The sequence below is a fragment of the Citrus sinensis genome, chromosome 4, assembly GCF_022201045.2.
Source record: "Citrus sinensis cultivar Valencia sweet orange chromosome 4, DVS_A1.0, whole genome shotgun sequence".
Classification (NCBI taxonomy): Eukaryota; Viridiplantae; Streptophyta; class Magnoliopsida; order Sapindales; family Rutaceae; genus Citrus; species Citrus sinensis.
Window position 1 is genome coordinate 1894023 of NC_068559.1, and position 21553 is coordinate 1915575.

The following is a 21553-nucleotide window of genomic DNA, read 5'->3' on the forward strand; positions in this document are numbered from 1 at the left end:
TGAAGGAGGAATTTGATGCCCTTCAACGAAATCAAACCTGGACTTTGGTACCCTCTGAAAGTGCTGCTAAAGTAGTTGGCAACAAATGGGTATATAGGGTTAAATATAATCCTGATGGGAGCATTTCTAAGTACAAAGCCAGGCTGGTTGCCAAGGGTTACCATCAAACTCAAGGGGTGGATTTCTTTGAAACCTTCAGCCCAGTTGTGAAGCCTTGCACAGTCAGGGTTGTTTTAAGTCTAGCAGTAATGCATCATTGGCAGATTCGGCAGCTGGATGTCAATAATGCTTTTCTAAATGGTGTGCTAGAAGAAGATGTGTTCATGCATCAGCCACAAGGTTTTATAGACTCTGCACATCCATCTTATGTTTGCAAATTAAACAAAGCATTATATGGACTCAAACAAGCTCCTAGAGCTTGGTATGAGAGGTTAAAAAGTTCCTTACTCCATAAGGGATTTCAATCTTCAAAGTCTGACACCTCTCTATTCCTTCAACATTTTGGGCATGATATTGTGCTCATTCTTATATATGTTGATGATATTTTAGTCACTGGTTCTCATTCTCACCATATTGGGGCTGTCATTCAATATCTTCATTCTGAATTTGCTCTTAAGGATTTGGGAGAGTTTAACTATTTTCTTGGCATTGAAGTGACACCTTCAGTTCAAGGGTTGCATCTATCTCAAACCAAATACATTGGTGATATCCTTAGCAAAGCTAATATGCTTGATAGCAAAGGTTTTAACACTCCTATGAGTCCAGGTGATAAGCTTAAAAAGAACAGTGGTGCAGCTCTTGATAATCCTTCATTGTACAGAAGTATTGTGGGTTCTCTTCAATATGTGTTGCTGACAAGGCCTGACATAGCTTATCCTGTCAACAAGCTCAGTCAATTTCTAGCTCATCCAACCATTTCTCACTGGCAAGCTTGTAAAAGGGTTCTTCGATATCTACAATCCACTTCACACTTTGGCATTCAGTTTTTCAATTCAGGTTCTGTGACCTTGACAGCATTTTCTGATGCTGATTGGGCAGCTGATCCAGATGATCGTAAGTCCACTGGAGGGTATTGTGTATTCTTCGGCTCCAACATTATTTCTTGGTCCTCTAAGAAACAAACAATTGTTTCCCGTTCCTCAGCTGAGTCTGAATATCGAGCTCTTGCTTCAGCAACCTCTGAAATTCTTTGGCTCACTTATTTGCTTCAAGAACTGAGGATTCAACTAGATCACAGTCCTGTTCTGTATTGTGATAATCAAAGTGCTGAGGCCTTAGCTAGCAATCCCAAGTATCACTCTCGTACAAAGCACATTGAGTTGGATCTTCATTTCATCAGAGAGCACGTTGCAAAGAAACAACTTACTGTCAGTCATGTTTCCAGCTCAGAACAAGTTGCAGACATTCTCACCAAGCCCCTCTCTTTTGATCAGTTTGCTTATCTTCGTACCAAGCTTAATGTTCTTCCCAGAACTTAAGCTTGAGGGGGGATGATAAGAATATGTGTTGATGATGACAGTTTGAATTAGTTAAGTTAGTTATAGTGACGTGGCAGTCCAGTCAGCAAATCATTTGTTAGCTTGTTTAAGTTTGTTATTCTGTTTCTTAGCAAGTTAACAAACACGTGAAAATGATGTAGGTGTTAAGAAGATTCTGAGAAGCAGTATATAAACTTGTAATCTCATTCTGTTAGTAAGTCAATAAAAACAAATTCTCTTTAATGAATTTTCTCTCACTTTCACTTGAATTTTCTCTGTAAACAAACACTCCAAAGCAGCTGATCAATTTCTAATTATTCTTTTGGCAAAGAACGGCAAACATTGCTCCGTGGATAAACTTTTGCATTTTAGGCTTTGCTGGTTTTGGAATTGATTTGCCGTAAATGGAATGATTTGCAAGGTTGATTTCATTAGAATCTTTAATAACCACATCAAAGCAGTAATTTATCCGGGCAGAGAAACCCCGGATCAAAAACCCGTGCTCGGGAGGTGCTAGGCCTGACCCGGACCGGATGTGAAAAAACCAGGCACAATCCGGGTCCGGGCAGCTGTTTTATTGATCCGATCCGGTCCCGGGTTTTTGCCAACCCTACACACAAGCAATTATAAGTCAAGTAGAAAATAATTCTTTTCCTTTTTGTATAATTACAACAAGATAAGTACCATAAATAAATAAGTAGAAACTAAACCAACACAATTTAATGTAATAGACATAAATTTTTATGTGGAAAATCCAAAAAAAATAAAAAATTCATGGGACCATATTATGATAAAACATTCCATTATATAATTAATGGAATTACAACATAATACCTCCCTAGATAACACTAGAGGTTCTTGGCTCAATACAACAACATATAACCAAATCCTTTTACAAATGGTAACCATAAGTATCTACTAAAGAAATGTTATTTCACATATCAATAACACTAACAATGTAGAGCAGAATGTCCAGAACTACCCTCTAAATATAAAAGAAAACGAAGTTAAAATCATTTTTTATCATTCATTTGAAGATTCAAATCTTAGCCCCCAAACTGAGGTCACGACACTGTCTTCTGCTTCTCCTTTCTTTTTCTTCTTTTTCCTCTTCCGCCTTTTCATCCTCTTTTGCCTTCTCATCCTCTTTCGCCCTCTCCTCCTCTTCCGCCTTCTCATCTTCTTCCCCCATCTCCTCCTCCTCCCCCACATTTTCTTCCACATTCTCCTTATAATGCCATGCCATGACAAATATCATCGAAGTCCAATTAACAAATATTTTGGACTTTAGGCATTGGGACATCCATTTTAAGTTTCATTAGTTACTCAATTAGACATGCAAATTTTGGATTTAAGCCCCCCATGTGAGGTGGATCCTAATAAATCTCTCCTTCTAGATCATGTGAGGGCTGTATCAAACCTGCTTTCTACTTACAACTATTCAGTTTTCTCGTTGGGCAATGACTTCATCATCATATCTTACTCATTTTTCGTATATTGAATCTTCTCAAACTACAATTGTTTCTTATCAAGCACATCTAGTATCTAATGATATCTCACACCAATACGCTTAGATTTCAAATGGTATGTAAAATTCTTTACCAAGTAAATGACACTCTGACTATTGTAGTACATAACATAGTTGTTTTGTTTCACATCCAACTCTTATGGAAAATTCTTTATTCATAAGGTTTTTTTTCCAACTCTTTATAATTGTAATATAAATTGTTTTTATGGTAACGACACACTACTGAGTCTAAATTGCATGAAGTTGCTCCCAATGTAAAAGTAAGTAAATATTCTAATATATATTTTTTAGAATCAATATTTTCCACTATATTTTCATCTATTTACACTTAAAACATAGTTTTGCCACCATCAAAACATAAACATACCCTGAAAGTGCCTATAAATTAGAGAAAATCCAACTGACTATACAAACTGCAAGAGCAATATCTAATCTTCTACAAACTATAGCATACATTAAGTTGCTAACCACTGAAGTATAAAGAGCTTCTCTCATCTCTTACTTCTCTTTCTCAATTGTATGACAATGCTTAAAACTAAGCTTGAAATGACATGCAATTAAAGAATAAACAGATTTGCCTTGCCTATGTTAAATCTTTCAAGAATTTTTTCAACATTTGTTTATTGAGATATTTATAACTTCTCAAATTTTAAAAAAGCTTCATGCTAAGAATTTATTTCGTCGATCTGAAGTCCTTCATTGCAAGATATTTGCTAATCTCTTTCTTCAAATTGTCAATCTTGTTATCATCATAACCAACACTTAACATATTATTTACATAGAGCAAAATTTGATTAAATCATTATCATCAAATTTCTTCAAAAAAAAACATAAAGTTTAAATATAGTATTGTTGAAACCATGATTTTCTAATATTTTCATGCCTATTTTAGCCTATAAAACTTTTCTTCAACTTGCTTATAAGGTTTTCTTTGCCTTTGACATTGAACTCTTCAAGTTGTTCTACATATATTTATTCCTCCAAGTAATCATATAGGAAAGCTGCTTTTACATCAACTTGTTCAATTTTCTAATTCAAACAAGCTACAAATCCTAGAACAAGTCAGATAAAAGACATATTCACCATAGTTCTTTAAAATCAACATTTTTCTTCTGATCGAAATCATTTACAACTAATCTAACCTTGTACCATTGTTGAGAACTATTATCTTCAATCATCAACCTATAAATACATTTGTTTTTTAGTGCCATTTCTCCTTTGGAAGCTTACTAAGTCATAAATATGGTTCTCATTTTCATTTTTTGTTGCATGCTTTAACTATTCACTTTTCTAGTGGTGAAATATAACATATTCAAAACATCATGACTCTCCTCCATCTGTAAGCATTACATACTCATATGGAAGAAATCTTGTAGAAGGTCAGTGCTCTCTAGTGGATCTTCTCAATTATAGCTTAACTGATGGTGCAATTACTTTAGGAGGTACTTGCTCAACTAGTTCTATTAAAATGTTAGTATTATCCTCATTAACTCCTATGATCATCATGATTTACAATTGGAGAAACTGAAGTCGAAATATATGAAAATGATTGAGGCTCATCAACCTTCTCTTCACAACTAATTATTTAATCATCAAGAAATACAATATATATGCTTCTTATTACCTTTTCTGCTATTGGATCCCATAATTTGTGTCCAAATTCTTCATGCTCATAACCTAAGGAAATGTACTTCTTGACTTTATTGTTAAGCTTCGATCTCTTATCTTTGGGGATGTGAACATAAGCTCTGCAATTAAACACTCAAAATGGGTATAAAAAATATTTTTCTCAATCTAAACTCTCTCAGGTACATCATCATCCAATAGAACTGAAGAAGAAAGGCTAATCAAAATAGATACAATATACACAGCATCTGCGTAAAATGATTTAAGAAGGTTGACATCTAAAAGTAAACACCTTATCTTTTTTTCAATAGTTATACACATCCTTTACAACACCATTATGCTTAGGGATATTTAGTATAGTCTTGTTGAATATGATTCTATGGGATCTATAATTTTAATTAAATTTCCCTCTACAGTCACCATTATTATCTATCCTGAGACATTTCAACTTTCTTCTTGTCTCTTTCTCAACATAAATGAAATAAAGCAACACAAATAGGAACTCCAATACCACTCTGTCGTAAAAAGAGTCCACACAAGTAGTTGCAATTGAAGTGAAAACTAACTCTTTCCATTAAAACTAGATATCTATTACAAATAAATAAGCAAAAATTAAACTAACACAATTGAAGCCAATAAGAGACCCCATATTTTTATATTAAAACCTTAAATTAAGAAAAACCACAGAACAATAGTACGATATAACCTTTCACTATATAATAAATATGATTACAACACAATGCCTCCCTAGATAACACTAGAGGCTCATTACATCAAGAAATACATCATTCTTGGCTTAATACAACAACATATAATCAAATTCTTATACAAATAGATATCATAAATATCTACTAAAAAATAGGCTATTTTGCAAATCAACACCACTAAGAATGTAGAGAATGATGTCCAAAACTTATCCTTCAAATATAAGAGAAAACGAAGTTAAAATTACCTTCCAATCATCCATCTAAAAATTCAAACGCTAGCTCATAAAATAAGCTCATGGTACTATCTTTTTCTTTTTCTCTTTTCATTTTTGTTATAGCCCTAAACTTAATCTTGTCATGGTCAATATCATTTGAGTCCAAATCTTTAGAGTAATTGTACAATAAGCAAATATTTTAGACTTTAAGCATCTGGACACCTATTTTAAGTTTCATTAATCACTCAATTACCTAAAACACTTAAGAATTTTAGATTTAGGCCCTAACATGCGGTGGAACCCAACAAGTGGCCATGGGGATTTTAGAATGTCTTAATGTTCTTGAAATTTTTTTAAGATATGTGTATATAACTTATAGCAACAATAGAGATAAGTTGGACGGTCCTTATGAATATTTACTTTGTATATGAACATGAAATATATTTCGGAATATTTTATAAATGAATACACTAGCTTTTAGAGATTTTACCAATAAAACTGACACACACCTCTAATTCTTATTTCTTTAAAATATTTGAATATATCAGTTACAATGATAAAGGATATTAAATTAATATAAGTCTAGTTTACCAACATCTCACTCTTTTAGTGAAAAGAGTATATATCAACCACTAAGAGAGACTCTTATATTATTAAACAAATCTATAAATTGCTTAATATCTGGATGTGGCTCTGTAAATGTAAAGAGAGATTTCTAATCATATAAAAATACTATTAACTAAGCATCTATCAACAGATCTTACGTATGATATCCAAGCATATTGTAATCATGGTATTCATTCACCACTAAGGGACTAGGGAACATACTAAAGATGAGCCTAAAAGGCTTGGGAACTAAAAAAAAAATGGTGATATTTTCTTCGATGTACCCTAAAGCATATATATATATATATATATATAATATATCCGGATACCTAAATGAATATTTTTCAAAATAGAATACATCGAAACATTCCCTTTACTTGATGAATTTCAAACCCGTAGTTTATAACATTGCCGACAAAATTCATAAGCCCATTGTGTAAAATTAGTCACAAGACAAATTTCTATTTTCCTTGTTCTATAAATTTTTCTATGGCTTTAGCACTGTATGGGGATATGGGTTTAGTCAGCTAATGTTGTGGATTTAATCAATATTCTAGTCGTCTCAATTCAAATCCCAACACTATGTATCACAAATATATTGGATGATGAGTTTCATAAGTTGAAAAATTTAGTGAACAATGATCTATAAATCTATCCTGTAACTAATTTTACATAACTGACCTATGAATTTTGATGGTAAAGTTGTAAATTGTGGGTTTGAAATTCATCAATTAAAGAGAGTAGTTAGATGTATTCTATTTTAACAAATATTCATGTAAAAATTCAACATCTCTTTGAGGGTCTGAATAAATCACATTAATGGAACTGAATTAGGAGTCAAATATTGGGATTAGGGGTGGCAAAAATACCCACCCGGGCGTTGTGGGTCGGGTAATTGAAGCCGGGTAGGTCTTGGGCATTACTTGATAAACCCGGAACCCGTATTTTATTTAAAAAAATATAAAATATATATTATGTTAAATATTTATATTTATTTGACTCATTTATTACACATATATAAAGTTTTAAGCACTTAAAGTTTATATTTTCATGTCAAATTTTATTGAAATAAATTTAAAACTTTTAAATTTCCAAAACATTAAAAAAAATACATATATAATATTAAAAAAATTTAAAATCCGGGTACCCGGATTTAAACCCGGCCCGGTGCTGGGCTTAAAAAACCTGGCCCGGGCATATAAAAATTGCATCTAGGCCGGGTCCGGGCATTGCAATACCTGGACCCGGCCCGGGGTTTTGCCAACCCTAATTAGGATCCCCAGCATTTAGAGAATATTTTCTCAATTATGATGAAATTAATAAAGCCTTTCACTATAGAAGTTAATAAAAGTATAAAAGGTTGTGATTAAAGTTTTTGGTTTTGAAACTTATGACACTTTCAGAAGTATAATTTACCAAACACCTAACTAATTTTTAGCCCGACTAATTATTTCATTAGTATACTAGAAATGAAATATTTTAGGAAAATTATCAGTCATATACCCTTATATGATACCCGTATCAAACGTGTTACAACACTTTTAACATGTATCACTCGTATACCCTAAGTTGACAAAATGTGTCTACCGTCCACTAAACCGTTAGCTGTCGTTTGCAAGCAATGACATCATAAGGGTAATCTAGTCTTTTAAGATAGAAGAAGCTTTGATTAAGAAAAATGACACGTCGTCTGATATATTTGATAAAAAATGACATGTCATTCTATTTATCTATGTGAAACAACGTTGTTTCATAGGGATTAAAAAAAAATTACTGATCCATGACAGAATCTTCTCCTCTAAAATTTAATCTAAATTTTTGAAGATCTACTACAAGCTTCAACTCAAATTTTTTATGGTATAATATGTATTGTTAATAATTTTTTATGTTATAATATGGATAATGTTTTACGGATAATTGTTAATAATATGTACCATTAATAATTTATAATTTTTTATGAAAAAAATGTATTGTCAATAATAAAATCAAAAAATTGTGTATTGAAAATTTATTTCAATTTTTGGGGCAAATATGTCTTTTTACTTTAATTTGAGTTTCAAGGGTAAAATAGTTAATTTGTCACAATTCTGTTAACTTTCTGACTGCAGCTAACGATTTAGTGGATGGCAGACGTCTTTTGTCAATTTATGATATACGAGTGATACACTTTAAAAATATTGTAGCACGTTTGATGCGGGTGTCATTTAAGAGTACATGGCTGATAATTTCTCAATATTTTATAAGCACCAGCAATGCCAAATGGTTCCTTTTGGCCCCATTTTAGATTGAGATTGAAATATCATAACCTGCATATTTCATAAGTTTTGACAAAAATAGTATTTGGTAAAATTTTTAAAAGTTGCTTATTTTATAAATTTTACTATTTTAGCAAAGTTTTTAAAAGTAGGTAGGTGTTGTTTTTAATAAGTATCTTATTTGATAAGTCACCACACTTTTTTAAAATTCTTACTATAAGCTGAAAATTTTAATAAAAATATAATTATGTCTTTTATTTTAATAAACCCCAATATATAAATATATCAAAATTAAAACCATAATGTAATGATTTGGGTTGGGAAAATCGTGAAAATGGATTAGATGTGGGTTTTATATAAAAACCATTTCATTATGGGTTGGGTATGGTTTACCCATGGACCATGGACAAAACCCCAACACTCAAACTTGTCAAATCAAATAAATGAAAACAAATAAGCGAAAGCCTGCTATTAAATTGTTCACAGCGTGATCAATTGTCAACGGTTAGAAAAGAAAAGCAACATGTAAAAACAAATTTGAATTAAATAAATGGATCATTTGCCGATTTGAATTCAAAATAACTATCTTTCAACCTGCAACTTCTCCTTTATAAAACCATGACGTGAAAATTCTCAAATGGTGTTTGATCATTCATTGTCCTCAGTTAATCGTGGAATCTCTTGATTAAAGTACTAGGGATGAGAATGATTATAACGGATTGCTTTGACCCTTGAGTTGGGATGTTTTATCTTATTTTGATTCGTATAGACATTGTTAGAGTTTGTGTTGTAATAGGGTTAATACTTAATACTACTAATTTTTTTATTTTCCTTTTTTAAATGTACTTATTGACGTCATGTTTGTGGAAGTTTATTATTATAGTTTAAGTTCTCATTTATTGAGAAATAATGATTTTCGTCATTAAAATTTATTTTAATTTTCTAGTATTCTTTAATTTAAGGATGAAGTTATTGTAAAATTTATTATAGTTATTGTAATTTTTATCCACCATATTTTTTCATATTTTAATATCAATTTAATAATTAATAAAAATTAATAATTATTATAATTTTGATATAATCAAATTTATCAAAATAAAAAATAGTTTGATAATAAAATTCAAACCAAACCCAAACCAATCAATTTGGGTTGAAAATATTTGGATTAGTTTGGGTTGGACCCAATCTTTTATAGTTTGATTTGGGTTGACTTAAAACTCAACCCACACCAACCCATGCCCACTCCTATTAACAACATTGTTTATTAAATACTAAACTATTTTTTTAATTAACAATTTATTTTATCCGTACAATACAAACAACTCATTTCATCAGTCACTACAATTTCAAACTGTCTCTTAACCTCTTTTAATTAAGTACCTTAGAGAATTGTTGAATGATCTTCCATCTTTTTAAATTCCAAAAGTTATCTCAAGAAATAATGTTGTGACTCACATTTATCAAGTGACACGAACCCCTACAATAATCACTCATTAGTTTATGGTAGATCACTTCATTTCCCACATATGCGGGTTGGTGTTCAAGTGATCCCCTTGTACTTTTTGAGGGAAGCTTTTCTGTCAATTAAAAATTCGTCCATTCTGGGCCTAGATATTTGGTTATGCCATTATCCCATAACAAAACTATCTAAGCAAGATCTTAATAGATTTTTTATTATAAAGTATTAAAAAAAAGTCAATTTAATAAAAAATAGATAGACCACTAGATTAGTCGATCCCACATAATAAATTTTTAAAAATGAAGTCCTTGCTAAAACGAATTCAAGTGATTTACAGTTTTCTACTAATGGAGTAATAACTAATAACATACGAGTTTATGAGAAATTTTGTACTTAAAAGATTAGAAATAATTAACCATTTTTAACAATTGGGTGCTTGATCCTCATTTAAAAGCCCGAATATATAGTTTTAACTGTAAGTACGTACTACATAATGCACATGTTGTAATGGTCATTTACTCATCTCCAACGCAAAGTGTAATTTGGTCAATTTGTAAAGAATGAAGAGCTAATTGGTATAAATGGGAAAACTATATCCTTATTTGTGAAAATGTAAAATATTAAGCACCTAAATCACTTTATCTTCTATTAATTGATGGGAAATTATCAGCCATATACCCTTAAATGATATCAGTATCAAACGTGCTACAACACTTTTTAAGTGTATCACTCGTATACCCTAAGTTGACAAAACACTTCTGCCGTCCACCAATTTGTTAACTGCCGTTTGCGAGCACTGACATTATAAGGGTAATGTAGTTTTTTTAAAAAAACCACATGTCATCCCATTTACCTAGTAAAAAACGACATGTCATATGATATATTTTGATAAAAATGACATGTTATCTCATTTATCAGATAATTGTTAATAATTGCTAAAAAAAAAAGTTACTTTACAACTGAATCTACTCCTTCAAAATTTAACCTAAATTATTGAAGGTCTACTCCTCCAAGTTCCAACTTAAATTTTTTATGGCATAATATGTATAATTGTAAATAATATGTTGTTAATAATTTTTTACGGTATAAGATGGATATTTTTTATGGATTTTTTATAGATAATTGTTAATAATATGTCCCATTAATAATTCATATTTTTTTAATAAAAAATGTATTGTTAATAACAAAATAAAAAAATTATATATTGAAATTTTACATTAATTTTCAAGGTAAATTTATTTTTTTTACCTCATTTTGAGTTTAAAGGGTAAAATAGTTATTTTGCTCAAATTCTGTTAAGTTCTTAACGGTAGTAAACGAAAAGGTGGATGCCATAACTCTTTTGTCAACTTAGGGTATACGAGTAATATAAGCGAAAAGTGTTGTAACACGTTTGATAATGGTGTCATTTAAGGGTATATGACTGATAATTTCCCTTAATTAATTAAGAACAATGAATTCAAATACAGGCCAGGAACTTAATTCATTTATTTTTTATTTTGTAATTATTATAGTAAATGAAGGCATTTAATGTACTTTAGCATAAACGTAAATCACAGTTTGTAGGAAAATTCTATGATGCCGTAATTAAAATTATGACATCGATGCCGTAATTATTATGAACCGTTTGATTAAATCAACGATTCACAATAATTATGAAATAATAAAATTTTTAATTAAATTAAATCTAACCGGTTAAGTACTTTTTAAAGATAAAATTCGACCGGTGTAAGTTTAAAGGGAAAAAAAAAGAGGATTTACCTTTTAAAGAAATAAAAAATTAGAAAGGGAAACTTCCGTTCATATTTTTCATTAAACCCTAATTAACGAATTCCTAAAGAAACCTCTCATACGTCTACAGATTGCAGCCATTCTTGAGTTGATTTTCTATCTTGATTTTCTATGTTGTTCGAATTCCTGAGTCTCTGCTGTTGCTGCCTCTATCTTGGTTTGGCCGTCGTCACCTGTGCAAGGTAAATTTAATCCTCTGTCTCGTTCGAATTGCTAAGCATTTTAGTTTTCTTTCATGGTCATAATTTGTTCACGGCATTGAATCTAAGAATTAAGAAGTCGCTGCAAGTGTTTGGGTTTGCATAGTTTTATTTCATAGTCATAATTTCCGCATTTGTTCACGGAATTAAGAAGTTCCAGTGCACTCCTGCCTTTGCCTCTTGAGAAAATTAGAAGCTTTGCCAATAGCAGTAGCAGTGGCATTAGCAGAAGCTTTCCATATTCAATGCTCTGTTCAGATGCCTCTCCAGTTGCTCATCTAAGCTTTTCAGATCAATCTGATCTGCTCTCACGAACCCATCACTGCTTTCTTTCATTCTTTCTTTCAAGGGTGCTTCTGTTCAAATCACTCCCTCCTCCTCTTTCTTCTTCTTCTTCCTGTTGATGATATTCAGTTGTTATAACTTGTTGCTGTTGTTGGAGTTATTATTTCTCTACGAGAATTTGCTTGTCAAAATTTCTCAATAGGAAGGAAGCGAAGAGTATGCAAACATTTTTTTATTATTATTTTTCTTTTCTATTGCAACATGTGGGCACATGGCATTGCCTGAACACAGCATGTGTTTGTGACCCACTTTCCTCTTCACAATTATTATTATTATTATTGTTTTGTTTTTTCTTTTTTTTTTCTTCGATTTTGATTGGCCATCAATTTTTTTTTGGGTGAACGATATAGAGTGCTATATGAGTTATGCTAACTGTTGTGACATTGATTTTGTATTATTGTTTGCATTGATTTTGGTTGATAAACAAATGTGTGGTGGATCATGGATGGATGTATGGATGAGGATAATAAATAAATGAAATATACATCAGACACAAGCAGATAAATTAAAGGTAATGAATCATAATTCTGAAACTGGAAGTGGGTTTTTGTCTCAAATATAATTGAAGTGATAGAGAATTATGTGAAGTTGCAGAAAAATTTTGGGTTTGAAATGCTTTTGTTTCTAGGCAAATTTTTTACTGTATTTTGGATGATTTGCTGCTGTTTTTTATTAAATTTTTTTGGTGTTTTGGGCTTCATTTGGTGCTGTTTTTAGGTTAAATTTTCTGCTATTTTTAGGTTAATTAGCTGCTGTTTTCAGTTTATTTTTCTATTATTTTTAGATAAATTTACTGCTATTTTTTTGTTATATTTTTTGCTATTTGCAGATAAATTTTTCTGGTGTTTTGGGCTTCATTTGCTGTTGGTTCTGGGTTAAATATTTTGTTGTTTCTGGGTAAATATACTGCTGTTTTTCAGTTAAATTTTTTTGGTGTTTTGGGCTTCATTTTGTGCTGTTTTAGGGTTAAAATTTCTGCTGCTTCTGGGTAAATTGACTGCTATTTTTCAGTTTATTTTTCTGCTGTTTTTAGAGAAATTTAATGCTGTTCTTGGGTTATATTTTTTGCTATTTCCAGGTAAATTTTTCTGGTGTTTTGGGCTTCATTTGCTGCTGGTTCTGAATGAAATATTTTGTTGTTTTTGGTAAATATACTGATGTTGTTTAGTTAAATTTTCTACTGATTTTGGATAAATTTTTTGCTGTATTTGGGATGATTTGCTGCTTTTTTGGTTAAATTTTTCTGGTGTTTTGAGCTTCATTTGGTGCTATTTTTAGGTTAAATTTTCTACTATTTTTGGGTTAATTGGCTGCTGTTTCTCAGTTTATTTTTTTACTGTTTTTAAATAAATTTACTGCTGTTTTTTAGTTATATTTTTTGCTATTTGCAGGTAAATTTTTCTGGTGTTTTAGGCATCATTTGCTGCTGGTTCTGGGTTAAATATTTTGCTGTTTCTGGGTAAATATACTGTTGTTTTCAGTTAAATTTTTTGCTGTGTTTTGGATAAAATTTTTGCTGTATTTGGGATGATTTGCTGCCCTTTTTGGTTAAATTTTTTTGGTGTTTTGGGCTTCATTTGGTGCTGTTTTTAGGTTAAATTTTTTGTTATTTTTGGGTTAATTGGCTGCTGTTTCTCAGTTTATTTTTTTACTGTTTTTAAATAAATTTACTGCTGTTTTTTAGTTATATTTTTTGCTATTTGCAGGTAAATTTTTTTGGTATTTTGGGCATCATTTGCTGCTGGTTCTGGGTTAAATATTTTGCTGTTTCTGGGTAAATATACTGCTGTTTTTCAGTTAAATTTTTTGTTGTGTTTTGGATAAAGTTTTTGCTGTATTTGGGATGATTTGCTGCCCTTTTTGGTTAAATTTTTTTGGTATTTTGGGCTTCATTTTGTGCTGTTTTTAGGTTAAATTTTCTGCTATTTTTTGGTTAATTGGTTGTTGTGTCTCAGTTTATTTTTTTGCTGTTTTTAGATAAATTTACTGCTGTTTTTGGGTTAATTGGCTGCTGTGTCTCAGTTTATTTTTTTGCTGTTTTTAGATAAATTTACTGCTGTTTTTTAGTTATATTTTTTGCTATTTGCAGGTAAATTTTTCTGGTGTTTTGGGCATCATTTGCTGCTGGTTTTGGGTTAAATATTTTGCTATTTCTGGGTAAATATACTGCTATTTTTTAGTTAAATTTTTTGCTGTGTTTTGGATAAAGTTTCTGCTGTATTTGGGATGATTTGCTGCCCTTTTTGTTTAAATTTTTTTGGTGTTTTGGGCTTCATTTGGTGCTGTTTTTAGGTTAAATTTTCTGCTATTTTTGGGTTAATTGGTTGCTGTTTCTCAGTTTATTTTTCTGCTGTTTTTAGATCAATTGGGTTAAATAGTACTTTCACCAGTTAATTCTTTATTTATTTGTTTGTTTATTTATTTATTTATCTTGTACAAACTTTCTTGACCATTAATGTTGAAAATTACAACTACTTTGAGATAAGGAAAAATAAAAATCACTGACAAGCCAAAAATTGTCCAAGTGCTGTTCTAAAATCTAATGCAACACAAGCCTAAAATTATTTCTTTCTTGATAATAAGAATTTCATGGAGTTCATATCAATCTAGATAAATAAAAACTCGTCTAGTCTCTTACTTGCAAGCGGCTGTGGACATTCAACATGAAGTCATGAAAATGGATCCTCTTCTTTCTCCAATTGCAGGGCCTGAAGATATAAACATCAGCTATCAGGAAGCCCAAAGTAACAATGATGAGAGTAAAACTACCAAGAATTTCAATAATTCCATATTTAAAGTTTATAGAATTTGTTACTAGAATACTCTGAATGGCTACCAACACATCATGTACTAATTATAAAACATGTAGAACTACTGTATTTTACCAGTCACAAAACCTTTTTTTCTTTAGAGGTAATGTCCCATGGCAACTATAAATATGGGGAAAAAAAATTACCACAAAGTAGAACAGTCCCATTTTTTTCTCCAAACAAATACAACCATTTCAGTTCATATCTAAGCTGAGAACCATTCTACTTTTAGGTTTCGACCAACGAAATAACCATAGTATAAAAATAATTATACTCTAATCCGAACATGGCTTCAGAATTTACGATTCATACCAGACTCAATTGGCCAAACCTATGGAATTGGAATGATGCATTTATTTAGCTCAAAAGGTAAATATTAGGCTTAAGGTTCTTACACATTAAAACAATAATAATTCATTCATTTTGAACATGAGATGCAACTTGGACTATTTCAAGTTATTCCAAAAGAAAGCATTAAAAGGAATTTGTTCATCCTACGTGGTAAAAGTAGTATACTTCAGTTAGTATTATACATCATCAGTTAAATCATTTGGACTATTAACATTGATAACAACAATAATAAAATAAACATATGTAGTTATAAAATAAATAGATAAATTCAACTTCGGATAAATTTGGGTTGTTACAGTAACCCTCCAAGCTACCACTGTATTATAACCAATAGACATTTGAATTATAACAGATAGACAAGAATAAAATAAAATAAAATGAGTTAAAAAAGCTGATATAATGAACCTTGCAGTCAAATGACAGATCTGACTACTTCGAACGAACTAAAGGCCAACAATGAAAATGAATCTCATTCCAACTTCAATTTCTACAGCTCAAATAAATAACTTATTCTTATTCAAAATGAAATAAAACAAAAAATGTGTAAATCACACATAAAACTCGTAAATTAATGAAAAAAATGGTAAATTAATGTTGGAATTGTAATTTGCACGGAGAACTTGTAAACAAAACAAAAACTTATAACAATGACATAGAACTAGTAAATTCACATTAATTGTGGAATAAAACAAAAAATGTGTAAATCACACATAAAACTCGTAAATTAATGAAAAAAATGGTAAATTAATGTTGGAATTGTAATTTACACGAAGAACTTGTAAACAAAACAAAAACTTATAACAATGACATAGAACTAGTAAATTCACATTAATTGTGAAATAAAACAAAAAATGTGTAAATCACACATAAAACTCGTAAATTAATGAAAAAAGGGTAAATTAATGTTGGAATTGTAATTTGCACGAAGAACTTGTAAACAAAACAAAAACTTATAACAATGACATAGAACTAGTAAATTCACATTAATTGTGAAATAAAATAAAAAATGTGTAAATCACACATAAAACTCGTAAATTAATGAAAAAAAGGTAAATTAATGTTGGAATTGTAATTTGCACGAAGAACTTGTAAACAAAACAAAAACTTATAAAAATGACATAGAACTAGTAAATTGACATTAATTGTGAAATAAAACAAAAAATGTGTAAATCACACATAAAACTCGTAAATTAATGAAAAAAAGGTAAATTAATGTTGGAATTGTAATTTGCACGAAGAACTTGTAAACAAAACAAAAACTTATAAAAATGACATAGAACTAGTAAATTGACATTAATTGTGAAATAAAACAAAAAATGTGTAAATCACACATAAAACTAGTAAATTGATGGAAAAATGAGTAAATTAATGTTGGAGTTGTAATTTGTACGAAGAACTTGTAAACAAAATAAAAACTTATAAAAATGACATAGAACTAGTAAATTGATATTAATTGTTAAATAAAATAAAAATGTGTAAATCACACATAAAACTAGTAAATTAATGAAAAAATGTAGTAAAATTAGAAAAATTAATGTAGTAAATTAATGTTCCAGTTGTAAATTGTAAGAAAAACTTGTAAACAATACAAAAACTTAGAAAAATGACATAGAACTTATAAATTCACATTAAGTGTGAAATAAAATAAAAATATGTAAATTACACATAAAACTAGTAAATTAATGAAAAAAATGATAAATTAATATTGGAATTGTAATTTGCACGAAGAACTTGTAAACAAAACAAAAACTTATAAAAATGACATCGAACTAGTAAATTAACATTAATTTTGAAATAAAATAAAAAATGTGTAAATCACATATAAAACTAGTAAATTGATGGAAAAATGAGTAAATTAATGTTGGAGTTGTAATTTGTACGAAAAACTTGTAAACAAGACAAAAACTTAAAAAAATGACATAGAATTAGTAAATTCACATTAAGTGTGAAATAAAACAAAAAATATGTAAATCACAGATAAAACTAGTAAATTAATGAAAAAAATGGTAAATTAATGTTGGAATTGTAATTTGCACGAAGAACTTGTAAACAAAACAAAAACTTATAAAAATGACATAGAACTAGTAAATTGACATTAATTGTGAAATAAAACAAAAAATGTGTAAATCACACATAAAACTAGTAAATTGATGAAAAAATGAGTAAATTAATGTTGGAGTTGTAATTTGTACGAAAAACTTGTAAACAAAACAAAAACTTAAAACAATGACCTAGAACTAGTAAATTCACATTAAGTGTGAAATAAAATAAAAAATATGCAAACCACACATAAAACTAGTAAATGTATGGAAAAAATGGTAAATTAATGTTCGAGTTGTAAATTGTAAGAAAAACTTGTAAACAAGACAAAAACTTAGAAAAATGACATAGAACTAGTAAATTCACATTAAGTGTGAAATAAAACAAAAAATATGTAAATCACACATAAAACTAGTAAATTAATGAAAAAAATGGTAAATTAATGTTGGAATTGTAATTTGCACGAAGAACTTGTAAACAAAACAAAAACTTAGAAAAATGACATAGAACTAGTAAATTGACATTAATTGTGAAATAAAATAAAAAATGTGTAAATCACACATAAAACTAGTAAATTGATAAAAAATGAGTAAATTAATGCCGGAGTTGTAATTTGTACGAAGAATTTGTAAACAAAACAAAAACTTAGAAAAATAACATAGAACTAGTAAATTCACATTAAGTGTGAAATAAAACATAAAATATGTAAACCACACATAAAAGTAATAAATTAATAGAAAAATAGGTAAATTAATGTTACAGTTGTAAATTGTAAGAAGAACTTGTAAATGTTGCATAAAACTTGTAAATCAACATTAATTTGTAAAAGTTTCGTAAAACTTGTAAATTATACATAAAATTGGTAAATGTAACCTGGAACTTGAACAAAAAAAAATAATTACCTGCTACTTAGGTAACAGGTTACCTATTTATTTAGAATTAATGGTAGAAATTTTTTATTCAAATCTAATGGTCCACGTCTATTACGGCATCAATGCCGTAAATTTAGTTACGGCATTATAGAATGACCTAAGTTTGTAATTTAATTTCTTAAGCAGCATAGCTATTAGCCAGCCTTGCTAACGTGGAACTAAACAGTAAACTCATCACAATCGACAAATAAGTGTGTAAATTAATGGCCTGCACATGACTTTATTAATGACAATAGAAGATTCCCAGGTCGCCAGGGCTCACTAAAGAGATGCCCTAATTAATGGAACTGCAAATCTTTTTGTATGTATTCATCGAAGCACTTAAAATTTATTTATTGAAAACACTATTTAACAAAAATCCAAAAAACATATTTGGTAACACTCAAAAGTGCAAAAAGAATCTTATTTTCTTCCCCTTCTAGTGAAATTGTTCGCATGCATTTCCTTTAATCGGCATGTTGCTAGAACTGATCACAATTAATCTCATGATACATAAACTAGCATGAAATCGAGCAAATTGTTCAACAAGTTAATACACTTACAAAAGATTCTACATGAACCGAAAATACAAAACGAAAAGAGAGAAAAATAGAGATTAATTAATTAATTAACAACATAATTAATTTTTATGTAATAATTAATCTCTAAGCTGCAGTACCTTGACCTGATCCATGTCCAACGACAATGGCAACCAATGCCTTCTTCATCTTCATCATTGAGTAGCACCCTCCATTTTTACTCAAACTCCTGCGTTTATTATGACCAATAAAGCACAATGTTGAAGTAGGCGATCCAAGATCATCCTCATCATCAGCATCTTCACCGTCCATGCCAAAATGCATGTTCATTGGCAATCTTGTCAAAGTAAAATTGCGTCTGTAAAATTTCGACTTCTTTGACGTACTCGAATGCGAGGATGATGAGAATGAGGACGAAGAAGAAGAAGTACAAGACCAAGAAGATGATGATGAAGGTGAGCCATGAATATGATTCTTCTTAGACCTAATCAGCCTGGGGAAAATGTTGCTTAAGAGACTATTAGTATTATTAGGTTTATCACTTTTCTGAAGGGTATTGGACTTGGAAATGGATTGATACGACGGCGGCGGGGTTAACGGAGGGAGGGTACAATTGTCATTGAACAATGTATGCTTCGGGGTTCCAGGTTGAGACTCCCACGTGAATGGAACTGAACCTGAAGCTCCACCATAGTAGACTCTTGAAGAAGAATTGGCCTTGGAGCTTTCTTTTGACATGAGCCTGGAGAAGAACTTGTCGTCTTGCTTGATTTGGAGTGATTGATCCTGAGGAATATTTTGATCATTGCTTCCACTTACCATTTTTGGATTGATGAGCAAATGGGATTTTTTATTTTTTATTTTTTATTTTTTATTTTATGAGCCTGCAAAAGCTTCAGGTTTCAAGATCTGAAGATTGTTAAGATCCAAATATGAAGCTCGAATAAGGAATAGAATAGTCGCTAGTTTAAGGTCCTAGTACATATTTAATTATTTAATAGAGTGGTATCAGGTTCCAACTTCCAAGGCCAACTTAAAATAAATGAAGCAGGGCTTACTAGTGCTAGCTATAAATTAACTCTAGGTGTTATTTTTTATTTGGGATAACGACCCTCAAACCACTAACATTTACCCCGATTATCAGTTAAATCCCATCGTTTTAGAAATTGACAGCTAAATTTTATTATTTTAAAAATGGACATTTCAACCTTCTTTTGTTCCAAATTTTCGTCTATTTAGATGAATACAAGGGTATTAATGTTCTGTAATTTTCTTAGATTAATAACCGGTAATGCCCTTATCTCCATCCAATTATAGACATATTTACAAACAATTAAGATATACATGTCCGACATGTCCATTTCTGAAACAATAGAGATGAAAATTATTCATTTATCAAGGTCTAAATATCCATTAAGTCAAATCTCGAGTATATGAAATGTCTTCTTTGCTCATCTTATTTCAATCAAAAGCGGGTGTAGTTTTTGAAATGTGGTGACTATGATAGATAGAAATTAATATGGTAGCTGAATATTAATTATGATATAAATTTAATTGCTATGATAGAAGGAAGAAACAGTTGACGAGTGAAGAAATATCAAATATGGTTAGAGAGGTTGGATGAATAAAAAGCACATAATAAATGAAAACTGGTCGTGGTCCATGACTCTTCAATGAAAAAGCATGCAATTTTAACGTGGGGCTGCAGAGAAAGCATAAACTAAAATGATCAGCTCTTTGTTTTGTGTGTTAATTTCTTCGCCAGATTCTTGCTGATTTATACAAACAGTTGGGTCCCTTGATTGATACATGGATTATAGTATTATTTTGGAGTTAGGACCACAATTTGCACCATATAGCATATGGATTGGACCATCTATTTCTTTTCAGTTTTTTTGATTAAATATGTAATATGATCCCGCGAGAAATCGGACATTGATGCCGCAAATTCAGGCTCATTACAGTGAAAAATGAGTTGTATTAGGGAAAAAAAGAAAAAAAAAAGTTAAAAATGAAGTTCTTTCTTTGATTTGTATATATTGAAACTTTTTCTTTTTCTTTTCTCATGCTTGTAAATGGTTTTTCTCTCGAACGCATATTCGCACTCCAATAACAACATCCAAATTAGAGCAATATTTTGCAGCAAATTATTGTTTAAAAAAACTGCTGCAGTATTGCTTCTCAAATTTTGCAAATACAAACATGCTTATTCAAGAATTTTTAATTTCCGACTAAATCAATGATTGTTCTTTTCTCTCTCTCTTTCATTCCAATAACTAATTTATGCTACAAATTCAGGCTCAATGAAGTTAAGAAAAAGAAATTCATGCTATGGTCGAAAGATATTCAAAACATTATTGTGTATTTGATGATATTATTTGTCTAAGAGAACTTCTTTTTTTCCCTATTATGAGAAACTCTATTTGGAGCCATGCAATAATGTTTTCGATTTCCATATCCCAACTACAACAGAGCAACTTGTTCAAACTCTAAAATTTTAGATATTAATTCGCCAGCCATAACTGTTGGCATCAAACAATATTCCAAAAGCAGAGCCTGGATGAAATGTTAGAGTGTTCCTATTTTGGAATTAAATTTACAATATTAATTATTGGGATAAAATGTTAAATTATTAAAGTATAAATAATAAAAATTATTATTTTGAGGACTAATATAAATATTAGTAATTATT

The 21553-nt window shown here is 30.1% G+C and overlaps 1 protein-coding gene across 1 annotated transcript; it reads right to left on the reverse strand.

Annotated features, from left to right (window-relative positions):
* Window positions 1–18674: 18674 nt before the first annotated feature.
* LOC102612696 (uncharacterized) lies at window positions 18675–19872 on the reverse strand. Its single transcript, XM_006486453.4, has one exon. It carries the CDS (start codon window positions 19681–19683, stop codon window positions 18988–18990), a length of 696 nt encoding a protein of 231 aa, XP_006486516.1. The 5' UTR covers window positions 19684–19872; the 3' UTR covers window positions 18675–18987.
* Window positions 19873–21553: the final 1681 nt, after the last annotated feature.

Coding starts and splice junctions, on each gene's coding strand:
- LOC102612696 (XM_006486453.4), bottom strand. CDS start 19,683: ATGGTAAGTGGAAGCAATGATCAAAATATTCCTCAGGATCAATCACTC.